This window comes from Nycticebus coucang, chromosome 17 (genome assembly GCF_027406575.1).
Source record: "Nycticebus coucang isolate mNycCou1 chromosome 17, mNycCou1.pri, whole genome shotgun sequence".
In the NCBI taxonomy this organism is placed as follows: Eukaryota; Metazoa; Chordata; class Mammalia; order Primates; family Lorisidae; genus Nycticebus; species Nycticebus coucang.
In genome coordinates, this window is record NC_069796.1 from 48296523 (window position 1) to 48312325 (window position 15803).

A 15803-nucleotide genomic window follows, 5' to 3' on the forward strand; every position below is an offset into this window, starting at 1 on the left:
TATAAACATGACCCTTTCCTAGACCATGTCTGATGCAGCTGTGAGGACAATCTCAGAGCAGCCTCTGCATCGCAGACATTTCTACCATGAAGATCATTGGGGGGCTCCTTCTGCTCTGTACAGTGATATATTTCTGCAGAAGCTCAGGTGAGTGATGGGTAGACAGTACCCCATATAGTGAAGCTTATTTTCCCAAATAATACCCCCTGGGATGTCAACATCTGAGAGAAATGTTTGGTCATGTGAATTAAAAGTGTGCTGGTCTGTAATATAAATAGCCCCCACCCAGAGTTTTATCTGGAATTTGAGGCCTTTAGGTCTAACGTTTTCTTTCTTGGGAATTCTTATTTGCATCCATGAAACACAACAAAAAAAGATCTAATTTCTCCATAAATCTTCCACTTTATAAGAACACTAGAAGTTGTTGATGTTATTCGACATTATTCCTCAGTGCAAAGATGCAGAAAAACTTGGATGTCCCCCCAAATCAATCCAGGAGAATCAAAACAATACACACTTCTCCAAAAGTCAGGAGTCAACAATTATATTTTTATATGGTGAAAAGTTACATATTCAAAATTAATTTCTAACACCTTAGAGACATTCCCATTCTTTTGCTATATACCAATTAGTAGGCAAATGATATCAAAGATGTGCTTCGGGATCTTAGGATGGGTAGTTGCAAATTTCTTATTGCTACCTGACTTCAAACCAGAAAAATTCCAATAAAAAGAGAAAATTTGGATAATTCTCTTACCTGAAACAAGGACTTAGCTAACTCCTTGGCCATTCAACTTCCTCAGTAAACAGGTGGGATCTTCCAAAAAAGATGGGCAGTGTGTGCTGACATTCCTTGCCAGAAGAAGTGTGGAGTATTTAATTATAGGACAAAACTTACATTAATTGACGAAACTTCATTACTTTTCATTGGCTTTATTTTTAACATTTCCATGTGTATTTCTCTCTCAGAAGCTGCCAATCTGCCTTTAACAACAGTGAGTATGTTGAAAACACTTTAATTTCAATTTCCATAGACTGTCAATTAGGCAAGTCCTACAGATATTTATATCTAGGATTGATTAAGTATGTTTAAGAGGATCAGAGATGGAGACAAACACAGATGAAAAAATGGCTTCTGCTTTCCACAAGCTAGCTGAAAAATATGACTTAAATAAAAGTAATCATATCCTAACTTTAAAAATATTCCAGGGTTAAAGGAGAAAGAGCTTCCGACTGAGAGATTGGTGATGTTTTCACAAAAGAGACAACATGTAAGAATCAAGCAGAGGTAACTTGATTAATTGCACAGCCTCTGGATTCAAAATAAGTTGTGACTCTACCACTTACCAGCATTTACCTTATATAAGTTATCTCTCTTTTTAAGCTTTAATGGAGGTCATTTTACATTGTAGAACCAACCCTATTCTGTTCTCCTGAAGATTAAACAAAGAAACTTCAGGTAATATGTAAGATTAATCCCTAGGACAGAAAGACTCAGCAATGTTTAACTGAGTGTAGTAATAAAAATAGAAGTGGTACCAGGAGTACTAATAGTTGTCATAATGGGAACATCAGTACTTAATAGAAGTAGACGCAGCAGTATGAGAACATTTGAACTGTAATTTCCTATTCCTATTACCTGCCTAAGAGAGGTCAGTGAAGCCCAGCTTGGGGTTGGGGAGAAAATCAGGACATTCCCCTGTGTCTGGCACAGATGGACTGCAGCATTTACAAGAAGTACCCAGTAGCGGTCATCCCTTGCCCCATCACATACCTGCCGGTTTGTGGTTCTGACTACATCACCTACGGGAACGAATGCCTCTTGTGTACTGAGAGTTTGTGAGTACCTCATGGGAAGAAAAAGATATCTGGGGCAAGCTTTCTCTACTACAACCCCTTCCTCTTTCTAGGATCCTGTCTAAATCTCTGTAAATTGGTACTTATTCCCAACTAGTGAGTCAGACCAGGATTGGGCCACTTGCTCTACCCACTTAGATTGGTCCCAGCCCATGACAGAACCTCCAGTTCTGGTCTGTCAATTGTGGGACTCCAACAAGACCAATTATGAATTGGGCTGCAATAAAAATTCTGGTGCAAATGTCTTTGCTGTAAAATGATTTTTGAACATCTGGGTATATACCTAATAGAGGAATTACAGGATCAAATAGTAGGTCTACTTTTAGTTCCTTGAGAATTCTCCAAACTTCTTTCCAAGAAGGCCATATTAGTTTGCAATCCTACCAGCAATGTAGAAGTGTTGAGGTTCTTTATCTTCAATTTCCTAGAAACCCTGAGTATCTGTAGCTATAATGGGGGATAGAGCTACCAAAATGATTGTTTTTTTGTTTGTTTGTTTGTTTTTATCTAAAATAAGGGATGCAAGCTGACAGTACTTAGACCAGAATCTCATGGACATGTTTTGTTTAGGGATTTTGTTTGGCCCAGACAGCATTTTTGAAGAAATGTAACTAGTCAGATGTCACTTCTTTGGTGCAAGACGTGCAATTTATACTTACTACCTCACCACAGAATCCACTGTGATCATTGCTGACTTTCTTTTAGGCCACTGGATTTTGGCCATTTAACTTAGATGTCATATTTTTCATCTTCGTGATTTTCTTAATAAGTTAGAATAGTGTATTTCAATCCTTTTATCTCACGGCACACTTGAACCTATGGTTAAACTTCATGCCACACTTAAATTATGTTGATCAAAAAAAAAAAAGGAGTAAAAAGAATAATATATTTACTGTGCATTGAACTTCTTTCAAAAATAATTTAATTGGAGCGGTGCCTGTGGCTCAGTGGGTAGGGCGCCGGCCTCAGATACCAAAAATGGTGGGTTTGAACCCAGCCTCAGCCAACTAAAACAGCAGTGATAGCTGCAACAAAAATAGCTGGCTGTTGTGGCGGGCGCCTATAGTCCCAGCTACTCAGGAGGTTGAGGCAAAAGAATCACCGAAGCCCAAGAGTTGGAGGTTGCTGTGAGTTGTGACGCCACAGCACTCTACCAAGGGAGACAAAGTGAGACTCTGTCTCAAAAAAGTATTCTTTTTTAATTGATAATCTTTTAAAATTTCTGCAGCATACATATGATCCTCTCACAGCACATCACTAATTAAAATATTGAGTTAGGCCCTGCATGCAGAAGGACATGTTTACACACTTACTCTTATTGGGAAAGTTTTATTTTACAGAAGGAAAGAATCTCTAACATGAGCATACACTGGGCAAGGAAACTAGCTGCATTGAAGGGATGCCGAAATCCCTGCTCACTAACATAGGACCCAGCTTCATCACAGGCCTTGTTAACAAAGAGAAGCTGACGGGCAGTCCTTTCAACTTCTTTTGTCAGAGTCCTCCCTCTTTGGTGTTTCAAGACAGTGGTGAACAGTAGGCTCTGGAATTAGAGGAGGTGGCAGAGATGGGGTGGACTTATCACTAGACTAGATAAATTCTGCTCCTGCCTCTGTCAGAAGCTGTTTGTGGCAAGGATATTCCTTTTCTGAACTCAGTTTTCTCATTTGTAAAATAAGGGTCTGCCTCATAATTTCTGTAGTTCCTTTCAGCTCTAATATGATATGCCATTTCTTCAGCATTAACAAATCTTGTTAACTGTGTCTTCCCTTAGGAAAAGTAATGGAAAAGTTCAGTTTCTTCATGAAGGAAATTGTTAACTTCTCCATGAACATGAATGGACAGCAGTGATAATCCCAACATCATCTTCATCACCACCAGGCTCTGACTGACTTTCCTTCACCTTCACTGATGTTCTACGTGGGAGCAGAGCCAGATTCAGAGTCATCTTTATTAAATAAAGAAATTGACTATGCTTCCCCTACACACTCATGCCCGCCTAACAAATTGGCTTCTTTTTATACCTCAAATAAAAGAATCTCCCCAGAAACTTTACTTTTACTTCTGTTCATGCTTTTTCTTTTTTAGATCAGGATATAATATCTCAATTATAGAAGAAAATGGAGGAACATACTAAGCCTATTGTTCAAGAGAAACTTTTATACATAGTATCCTAGCTTTCAAGAAACACATGCACCCCCACCCCCAACACAAAAAACACATACTCATATACACACACCAATGACACCTCTTTTGTGGAGTCTTTATCCTCTGTGAAGCGTACTATTTCTCTCTCTCTCTCTCTGAGACAGAGTCTCACTTTGTCACCTTTAGTAGAGTGCTCTGGTGTCATAACTCACAGCAACATCCAACTTCTGGGCTCAAGCGATCTTGGCCTCAGCCCCCCAAGTAGCTGGAACTACAGGTGCCCGCCACAATGCCTGACTATTTTGAGAGATAGGGTCTTGCTCTTGTTCAAATGGTCTCAAATTCCTGAGCTCAAGCAATCTACCCACCTCAGCCTTCCAGAGTTGTTTCTCTATCTTTGTCTCTTTACCAAAGATTCCAAAAATTCTTAAAAGGGAACCTTTCTAATTCTAACAAGTCATTTCTAGAGGAAAACTTTTCCTGCCAATTTCTTTCCAGAAAGATGCCATACTTTCTCACAGGCTAGCTCTACTAGAACATTGATAGAAGGTTAGGCAAATTCCTACTCAGAGAACTTTATCTTACAAATGTAAATAACGTAGCCTAATCATATAAACCCTCATATTAATCTGAAAAAAAAAAAAAAGACAAACGAATGAAAAAACTAAAAGTTACTGATTCCATGAGAATGCATGTCCATTGGCATAGAGATCTGATTGTTGGGCCTCTCTATTTATCTAGAGTTGAAAACCACATTCACAAGGCTGTCACCCATCAGAGCCAGTGAATATTCTATTACAAAGAAGTTCATTCTTTTTCCCAATTAACACATTCTTCAATATTTGAGAATAAATATTCTGTCTCCATTAAAATGTATTTTCTCCAGGTTAAAAATCTCTGGTTAACCCTTTCTCTTGTCTTATTTTCCTTACATATTTCTATCCTGGACCACATTGTCTGGCTCTACTACCATGAGGCATTGGTGATATTAAAGTATGTTAGTATGTTGCCTCCAGATAAGCTGATCACCCCAAATTTTATCTCACAGTACAAAGAAATCAAAGAAATCAAAATGATCACTTCTCTACTAATCCTTTTCTTCTATTAATGCAGCCAAGGACCACCATTATTATATAGAAATACCATTAGAATGAAATCTGATATGTTTGCAAATAATAGGTTTGCTGCATAAAAATACATCTTAAAATAGGTACAGGCGAAACTTACTAAATGCAGAATACAAATGCCTACATACAGTAACTAAGAAAATGCCATGAAGGCTACGTTGAACAGTTTGATGAGAATATTTCAAGTTGTATAGGAAACCTGCACATTGTACCCCTCGATTGCACTAATGTACACAGCTATGATTTAACAAAAAAAATTTTAAAAAAATACACTCAATGAGAAAGTAATTAATGATGCCAGGAACCCACACGGGAAATTATAATTAAATTATAATTTAGTAGTACTAAGAAAAACCCAACTTTTAAGTGGTATACATTCAGAATTAGAACATTTAGAAATAGACATTCAACCTAGCTCAATACAAGAGCATCCCTATGGAAAGCAAAATCACTACTGCATGAGATTAACAAGAAATATCTCTTGGAGAAGATGAAATTTAAGCCAGACCCAACCTGGAAGAACTGCAGCTATTCATCTGAGCTTTTCTTTGCAAACAGACAGAATCCAATCTCCACTTCTCTTGCTAATTGGCCCACAACAACCCCCTCTCTCTGAAACTACCACCTTCAGGCTTTGTGCAGATACATATAAATAGGTCCTTTGGTAGTAGGGTTTAGCTAAAACACAACACAGTAAAGAAACTACCTTCTCCACAATGAGGGTCATATCTTCCTTGAGTCTCCTCATACTGGCCTTTTGCTATTCCTCTGTTGAGTCGTTCATGAGCAATCCCTGTCTATTATCCATGAGGTCTAGAAGCATTCTTAGGGGAAAAAAGTGGAGTGCTATGTCATATGACAAAATTGTGCAATGAAAATGAAAAATAGTCTTTGATATTGATAGATTTAATTTATATATAAAATTTATAAAATTTCTTATCCACAAATTATTATAAAGAGAATATTTTGCTCTATATCTCTTTAACACTGTTTTCCTTTTTCCTGTATGGTCTTAGAGGTACCAAACATAAATTTAGTTTGACTATATATATTACTTATATCAACTGTATAAAGTTGTTTTGAAGCTATTGCATTCATTTAAGTTTTTATCATGTTATCAAACAGAATTTTATCCCTTATGAAACATTTTCATGAGGATTTACTATTTCATTTTTGTCAAATGAAGCTAGAGAGTATAAATGAAAACCCAGGACTCAATCCCACATATTCTAATTTCAAGTTCAACCCTCTTTCACTATGCCACCCTGATTCCAACACCAGTATGTAATCATTGATTTAAAACCTACAGAAAATAAGCTATAATTAAAATATATCTTTATGTCCAATATACGGCCTGTATGAGCAAAAATCGGTTTTGAGAAGAATTAAAGGACAAATTTAGATCTCTTAAAATCATTACTTACCCATAAAGGAAAGCTTTAAATATGTTCCCTAATGAATAGATTAATGCAGGAAGTATTTTTCAGTGCTCTATTTATGTCAGTAAAAATAAAGATATTTCATATTGAATATTTCCTCAAAATGACTTTACATTACTCAGAACTCCTAGTGATATTTTGATCTAACTTTCAAATAATCCACAACAACAATAGATGTTATTTAGTGAGTGCTGATTTTACTCTATAACTTATGACATATGCTTTATGTTTATTATTTCATTTATTCCTGTCAAATAAAGTATAGGAAACATCATCTTACCCACTGAGATTTGAAAGGATAAAGAATTTACAAAAATCCACAAAGTTATGTATCATACCTATCTTGATCATCAGGCTTCACAACCCATAAGTTATTCACTATAGTCTGCAGTTTGTACATGAAAACTTTCTTTCTTTTAACAGATACATTGGGATCGATACAATGGTCGTGACACAGGTAAACCCTGACACTGTGCATAGTGGAAAAACCTATGGCCATCCTTGCCATGAAGATCAGGTGAAGATGTCAATAGAGCCAAAATATGGACTCTACTTCAAGTGGACACAATATGGACCTCTACTTCAAGTTCCTCAAGAGATGCAAGAAAATTAGTCAGCAGCCTCAATTTAAGGATGGAAATACTAAGCTCCAACACTTGGAAATAATTCATAATTTATCAGGAAAACCAAGACAAGAATCCAGGTCTGCTGGCTCCCAACCAATCCAGAGCCCAAATACTATTTCCAGAATTTCATCCATCATATCTATGATCCCTAGAAATAAAATTCCTTTCACTTATTACCTTTGTTATTAACTGGCACTTAACATCTATAAAACACTTTATAGTTTACAAAATAACTTTCATAGCCCCTGCCTTGGTAGTCCTTTTAACAGCATCATAAGGTAGACATTAATAATCTCACTTATCAGCTGAAATAAAGGAAGCTTTCAGAGACTATGGACAAAATTATAGAAGTACAAGTGGCAGATGAATCCACAAGCTCAGGGTTTAACTACTATTTGTCTTACACATTTGCATAAGGAAGCCCACTGGGCAGTCTCAGTTCTTCTGTCTATATTACCTCCAGAGCAAACATTAAGGTATCAATAATCTTAACTCTTTTCTTCTAACTTACAAAAGCTTGCTTCCTAAAATAATTACCAATCTTTCTGAAAATGCAGTCTAGATTTAGCCTAATCTCCTAATTAGCCTGTTTTGATCACTCCACAATGTATACTTGTATCAAAATATCACATTGTGTCCCATAAATACAGAGGGTGTCAAATATGTATTTTAAGAAACTGCATTAAATTTATAATCCTCCAGACATGTTTGACTTCTGCAATTACAAGAGGTGTTCGATGTGGCCTGTATTCATTTTTTGTCATCTGTATATCCTATTGCAATTTTAATATAGTTTTTTCCTTTCTCAAAATGTGTATACATTTATGTACCCTCTATATATACAATTATTTGTTAATTTAAAATAAAATAAAACTTTAAAAATTTAATTCACCATAAATGTTAGAGTTTAGTTTTGAACTCTTTAAGTCTATTACATTGATCTACATGTTACCTTTATGATACTACAATCCTGTTTTGATTACTATAAATTTGTAGTAACCTTTAAAATTAGGACATGTTAAGACCTCCAACATTCTTTTTCTTTCTTTTTTTTTTTTTTTTTGTAGAGACAGAGTCTCACTTTATGGCACTAGGTAGAGTGCCGTGGCCTCACACAGTTCACAGCAACCTCCAACTCCTGGGCTTAAGTGATTCTCTTGCCTCAGCCTCCCAAGTAGCTGGGACTACAGGTGCCTGCCACAATGCCTGGCTATTTTTTGGTTGCAGTTTGGCCGGGGCCGGGTTTGAACCCGCCACCCTCGGCATATGGGGCCGGCGCCTTACCGACTGAGCCACAGGCTCTGCCCCCAACATTCTTTTTCAACATTATTTTGCCTATACTATTTGTCTATATTTTCAAATGATTTTTAGATACAACTCATACACTTTTTCAAAAATGGCAGCTGAGATATTGATAAAAATTACACTGAATCTATAGATCAATTTGGGGAATACTGCCTTCTTAACAATATTAAGTCTTACTGGACTGAAGAATTTTGCTATAAAGGCATTGGCACAGATGAAAAAATATGAGGTCTTGAGATGAAAAGTACATTTAAAGTTATTTGGTATAAAGAGTACATTTAAAGTTATTTGCTATAAAGGCATTGGCACAGATGAAAAATGTGAGGTCTTGAGATGAAGAGTACATTTAAAATTATTTGGTCTTTTCTTACAAGAGTAAATTCAAAATAAAAATTTAAAAATGTTTTCTTCTTGATTATAGTGCAAAGAAGATATTAATAAGCAGATAAACTTGTTCTTATGAAGGAGGCCAACCTCCAAGAAAGAAAAGTCAAAGCACAGCAGTGATTTCAGATAGTTCAATATCAATGAGAATATGAAAAGTATTTACTACACCAGCTGAGTTCTCAGGGAAATTCTCAAACAAACCACAAGGCTCTCCCACTTTTCCCATTCCCAACACACTCTAAAAATATCTGAAGATTTTTAGGGAATGAACCCCTAATTTTATACAGTGACATTTTAGGTTGTTTATTCTCTTAAGTATAAACTCAATGCTGCCTAAAAGGTCTTGCTTACAAAAAAAGACTGACATTGTGTTGAAAGACATTTCTGAGGAGCTCAGGTAACTTTGTGTCAAGAATTCCCTGGTTCTAGAAAACTGCAACATTTCTTGCCCCACATTTGAATATTTAAGCTTTCCATGCATGCCAACAGGTCCCAGACTCTGGGGCCAGTTTTCACCAGAAAACAGAAGAGGCTGGCAACCGTAGTCCCATGCTGCCCAGTCCCCTGACAATCCACCGTAGAGTTACCTTTATGTCACTCCTCCTGTGACTTTGGGCCTAAAAATCTTGAGGTTCAGTTCTCTTCTTTGGCTTCAGTTGAAATAACTGCTGTATTCCCTGACCTTGAGGATTTCCTGTTATGGCCTTGGATTTCTCTGGTATCTTGCTCACTTTCTCTTCTCTTCTGCATTCATACCCTTATAACCAGAGTCAAGTGTCTGATCCTCTGATCCAGATAGCTCTCTTAAGCAGTACTTGCTTCACTGAATCTGTTTCTCTTTCTACAGTGTAAAGAGCATACCTATTCCTTTGTGATGGACATTAGACAACTGCTGTTTATCCAACAGACCTGAAGAAACTGGTCTTGCCAGCTTGCTTACACCTCTCAGGAGAAGCATGATTGTACAGGAGTTCAGAACTAGAGGTTTTGAGACAATTACTCTGGATTCTAAAACAAATTAAGTCATTTAATTAGAAACCTTGGAAATATAATTTAATCTCTCTGAGCCTCATTTCCTTCACTGAATTGGAAATAGTAATATATACAGTTTCTCCTAGAATCTGTACTAGATAAGTTTTCATTGAAGATGAGAAGGGGAGCATTTGGAAGACTGTAATTGGAAAGAGTGGTGTGCCGCACCCACGGCACCACAGCCGTAGTGAGGCAGCGCTGTCCGCGTTCTAGAACGACGGGAAGGTGGATTGTGCTCCACGGAGCTTAGCCCCCAGTGCCCCCAGTATGCACAGCATCAGAAATGTTGCCTAGCATGCTCAGTTACCCGCTTAAGTTTAAAGATTGTGGCATCTATTCATGTGTTTGTCATTCTGTACCAGAAGTCTGTTTGTTCTGATAAACTATCAATATGTACTTTCTTAAAAATGAACACAATACACTGTTGATCCAAATATAACACAACCTCATGAGCTTGCTAGACTCAGTGGCACCACTAATGAGCACACAAAGAGGTTTTTCCCACCATAAATATCAGTGAACTAGAGCAGGACTTTTACAAGACATAACCTCCCACAATAAGGATTTGTTCAAACATCTTGCTTCACTAATTTTCATATGTAATACAAATCAATAGAGTATTTTAATGTTTGACAAACAATTAATTATGAATCAAAGTATAGTTACTAATAGGAGTAAAAATATATAGAAAATATAGAAGTAGTCAAGCATTATACATAAAAGAATATGTCCAGCTGTTTTAAAAAAAAAAGATTATAAGAAACTGAGAAGAGTTGCAGGACTGAGAGGAGTTGCAAGCCTTGACATTTCTAAAGAGGGAGTAAGCAGGTGTTACTGATAAATCACCCTCCGGAGAGCGAAAACCTTGAAAACATGAAATGCATGATAAACCGCATATGCAGACACAAAGATAATTTACAAGCATAAGCAGAATGAAGATTGCATTGTTTGAACCTTGGAAAGAAAATGTATAAATACCAACATATGCTCTCAGTAAAATTTGCAGCTGCATACTTTAACCCGTAGTGTGTCAGACTGTCATTCCTTCGCTGATCTCTCAACCTTCCTCGTTCCTTCTCCCTGCTTTCCCTCGGACTGAAGCCCACCGACAGGGTGGTCCGTGGCAGTGGTGCACAAGAAGTGAATCATGGGAGATCTAGCTTACCAGGCCTTCTGCAAGCTTTCTCAAGAATAATATGTCAAAGTTAAATTAAACGGGCTTTCTCTTCCCTTTTTATATCTGGACTTCTACTGGACTCTCCTCAAGAAATCCATGGACTATTCAAAAATTATACTAAATTGAATAGCTGGATTTGCTATAAAGGGAAAAATGGGATTGACAAGGAGGGTCCTGACTAACTCACATGACTTGGATATTTCTACTTACTCTCTGAGATGACATCTGGGAAGGGGAGTAGAAGTTACCTTCTCACAGGGTTAAAGAATGATAATCACTTAAAGTTAGAAATAGGACATTGGAGATCATGTATACCAGTGTTTTACCTTACTTTGGAAATTTTTAAAATAATAAAATATTTTTCACTTAAAAAGAGGTCTCATGAAGGTATGACAATTAAGTTCGTGAACTTGCCACTGTGTGCTTACATTGGCAGCACTGTAGGAACAACTCAGTAAGGTTTCATAACCTTGGTACATCAGTGTCTCACAACTGTGTTCATGCTGATGTGTGACAGAGTCTTGCTGAATGGCATTCATTATGCTATTGCATATTTTTGTGTGCTGTCATGAGAATATCAAAGCTTGAATTAGAGCAATGAATAAACATTAAATGTCTTGCTAAATTTGGCAAGAGTGGAAGTGAAATTGGGAACATGTTAGTCCAAGTTTATGAGGATAATGCCTTGAAGAAAATGGCAGTGTACAAATGAATTAAACAATTAAACATTTTTCTGAGGGGAGAGAAAGCATCACTGATGAAGAGAGGTCAGGGCAACCAATAGGAGTGGAACTGACATGAACATTGCAACAATTCATCAAATTGTATGTCAAAATCATTGGCTGACTATGAGAAGCATAACAAAGTACACATCAAAAGAGAAACAAAACGGGGCTGCACCTGTGGCTCAGTGAGCAGGGCACTGGCCCCATATACTGAAGGTGGCGGGTTCAAACCCAGACCCTGCCAAACTGCAACCCCCCCCCCCAAAAAAGAGAGAAACAAAAATATCTTCACTGAAAATCTTGACATGACAAAGGCATCATGCATCATGACAATGCACCAGCTCACATGACACTGTCTGTAAGAGAGTTTGTAGCCAGCAAACAAATAACTGTGGTGGAACACCCTCTTTACTCACCTTATCTGGCCCCCAATGACTTTTTTACTTACCTAAAGATAAAGAAAATACTGAAAGGAAGACATTTTCATGACATTTCAGGACATCAAGTGTAATATGATAACAGCTCCAATGGCCATTCCAGAAAAAAGAGTTCCAAAATTGCTTTGAAAGGTAGACGAGGCACTGCTGTCAGTGCAATAGCTTCCTAGGCAGATTAACTCAGAGGTGACTATAGTGATATTCAGGATGAGTTTGTGAACTTAACTGTCAAACCCCTTCATAAATAGGGTTCTCCCCCCCAAAAAAGTAACAGGTAATATTAAAAATTTCTCATATATTGCTTCATCATGACAAAACCTTTATCACATTTATCATTTTATCATATATCCTAATCCTGGAATTTGTAAACTTCTTATCTAGACCAGTGATCTTTTTTGTTTGTTTGTTTTTTGAGGCAGAATCTCACTATGTCAGCCTTGGTACAGCTCACAATAACCTCAAACTTTTGGGCTGAAGCGATTCTCTTGCCTCAGCCTCCCAGTAGCTGGTACTACAGGTACCCACCACAATGCCCAGCTATTTTTTGTTGTTGCAATTGTTGTCATTGTTGTATAGCTGACCCTGGCCAGGTTTGAATCCACCAGCCCCAGTGCATGTGTCCGGAGCCCTAACCACTGAGCTATGGGCGCTGAGCCTAGACTAGTGATCTTTAAATTACTCCAGGTATCCTGAAAGTTCCCATGAGTATGATTCAGAGGTCATCATGGAAATATGGGGACCGGGAAACGAAGTTACAACACTCCTGTATTCTCACTTCAACTAACAGAGCACCTCTATTGCATTTGATATGTTTTTCTCCTGCTTATTCTTTTTTTATTATTCTTATACCACTTTATTGATTTTCCCTCTGCCTTCTACATGAATTGCATATTCTTTTTTATTTTTTAAATTAAATCATAGCTTTGTACATTAATGCAATCATGGGGTACAATGTGCTGGTTTTATATACAATTTGAAATATTTTCATCAAACAGGTTAACGTAGCCTTCACAGCATTTTCTTAGTTATTGTGTTAAGACATTTATATTCTACATTTAGTAAATTTCACATGAAACTGGACCCACACCTTTCATCAGTAACTAAGGTAGACTCTCACTGGATTGAAGATTTAAACTTGAGACATGAAACTACAAAAACACTAGAAGAAAGTGCAGAGAAAACACTGAAGAATTCAGCCTGGGCAAGTATTTTATGAGGAGGATCTGCTGCTTATTCTTGTGACCTTGAAAAACTTATTTAATCTCTCATTTTGAAAGTCTTAGTATTAGTAATATTTATATCATAAACTTTGTAAAAATTTAAATGAGTTAATATACATACAGTACTTATAATAGTACCTGACACACAATACGTGTTCAGGAAGTATTCTTATTGTTATTGCTATTTTTATTAAAGAGTATTGCTGTTAAAAATAAAAGTTTGAAAATAAAGACCATCCTGACATTCAATAAAAAAAATCACCACCTCTGCAAGGTTCCTAATAAGGTATTCATCTGGCCACCAATGGAACACTTAAAATGATGGGTTGCTCATTACCTCCAGTCATTATCAAACATTTGTAATTGTCACACACTTCCTTTTTCTATTAATATTAAGCCAAGATCTATTATTTGTGATAAGACCAAAAAGATACATTTCCTTGCTTATTTTAAGAAAGGCACAAAAGCATTCTCTGAACCATTTTTTTTTTTTTCCCTCCAGATCACTGTCATTGTCTTCAGTATCAGGGCATTGTAATAAAAGACTATTATTTGTTGAGAGCTTACTGTGAGCCATATCCTGGATAGGTGATTTACATATACACTATCATTTAAAACTCATGGCAAACTTAGGATGATAGTTCCGTTATTAACTTTATCTGGAAACCTTATTAAAGTAAAACTATTCTGACACTTATTACAACAGTAAGGAAAACAATAAGAAAATAATACCTATGCCTACCGGATGTTTCTGGCCTCCATCTTGAATTTCGTTACTTGAAGTAGTTATTTCACAATTGAGGCAGGAACTTGAGAAATACACTAAGGCAGGATCCAAGTGAGCTGGGCAGGTACCAGAAGTTCACTTCTTTTGCCTATGCCTGACTGTCCTCAGCCACGTCAGCACCATGAGGGCAACATGGCTCTTTTGACTCTGATATCTACAACCAGATTCGGTAAGTATCCCTCTCATAATACTGCTGCCCTGATACCGACAGCTATTGTCCTCTTTTACCTCTCAGGATCTTGTCCTCATCCAATCCAGCACAAATTCCATAATTCTGGGATACACTCCTCACATGGATAATAAGGGAAGCTTTTTGAAATACATATTTTGTCTCCAACAATTCGCTAAATTATATCATTATAGGGATGGAATGGATGTTACTAGTCAACTAAGGCCAAATGCTTATTGATAGAAATTCTTTCTATACTTCTTAGGGAGGTGATCATCCAGCCTCTACTTTGACTTGACAGCACCATTTATAGGGAATCTCACTTTGTCATAAAACGTTACAATCCCTTGTTTTTCAGCATGAGCTATTATTTTTCTTCCATTATTTATTTTATTTTATTTTATTTTATTATTAAATCATAGCTGTGTACATTAATGCAATCATGGGGCACCATGCACTGGTTTTGTATACAATTCGAAATATTTTCATCAAACTGGTTAACATAGCCTTCCTGGCATTTTCTTAGTTACTGTGTTAAGACATTTATATTCTCCATTTAGTAAGTTTCAAATGTACCCTTGTAAGATGCACCATAGGTGTGGTCCCACCAATTACCCTCCCTCTACCCATCCTCCCCTTTCCCCTCTCCTCTCTTGCCTCTTCCCCCATATTCTTATGTTATAATTGGGTTATAGCTTTCATATGAAAGCTGTTAAAATCTGTGTTTCTAGAATTTTCAACCACTGGCCGAGTTTCTGTCACCTCCACCTGCTGGATAATAGCAGATGCTTCCTAAATATGTCTTACTTGTTTCTTTCATATTTACTGAGCTCTGATTATGAAGTAAAAATGAATAAGACAAACTTCTTATTTATCATGGCAGCTTTTCAATCTTTTGGGCTACATTCTAATTTCATTCCAAACAAATGGGAAAAAAGATCTGTGATAAGAGCTTCAACACTTGATACCATGCTGAAGGTATACAATTCTAAAGAGAGACTTACATTTTTATGACAAGCTGAAAGCTAAAACATAAATCAAAGATTATTTTTCTAATAAGATTAAGTTCTTCCAGAGTTTAATTTAATATTGTCTTGTCTTTGCTTTTCTTCCAAATATAGAATGTACCATACAGAGGAAACAGATCAGTACATCCAACCTAAAACAAAATTCCTACCTTTACAAAATTATAGAATTTTAAAGCCAATATTACTAAGGCAATACTTGATACTATATATCAATAAAAATTTTTGTCTATGCTTAATGATTTCTTTCTAAAATGGAGAGTAAAGTGATGTGACACTAGCACCAGAGTTATAATTCTAGGTTCGAATTCTACCTTTTGAGCACAAGGCCATGGGCAACAG

The 15803-nt window shown here is 36.7% G+C and overlaps 2 protein-coding genes across 4 annotated transcripts in view; one reads left to right on the forward strand and one right to left on the reverse strand.

Moving 5' to 3' along the window:
* Positions 1–9693, reverse strand: part of LOC128569287 (ovomucoid-like) — an 89243-nt gene extending 79550 nt beyond the window's left edge. For all 3 annotated transcript variants that reach the window (XR_008375299.1, XR_008375298.1, XM_053567444.1), the window contains exon 1: positions 9477–9693. The gene's annotated coding sequence lies outside the window, so the exon portion shown is untranslated. The remainder of the gene's footprint in view (positions 1–9476) is intronic.
* Positions 22–3901, forward strand: LOC128569289 (serine protease inhibitor Kazal-type 7-like). Its single transcript, XM_053567445.1, has 4 exons — positions 22–147; positions 970–995; positions 1715–1839; positions 3632–3901. Exons 1-4 carry the CDS (start codon positions 87–89, stop codon positions 3675–3677), a joined length of 258 nt encoding a protein of 85 aa, XP_053423420.1. The 5' UTR covers positions 22–86; the 3' UTR covers positions 3678–3901.
* Positions 9694–15803: the final 6110 nt, after the last annotated feature.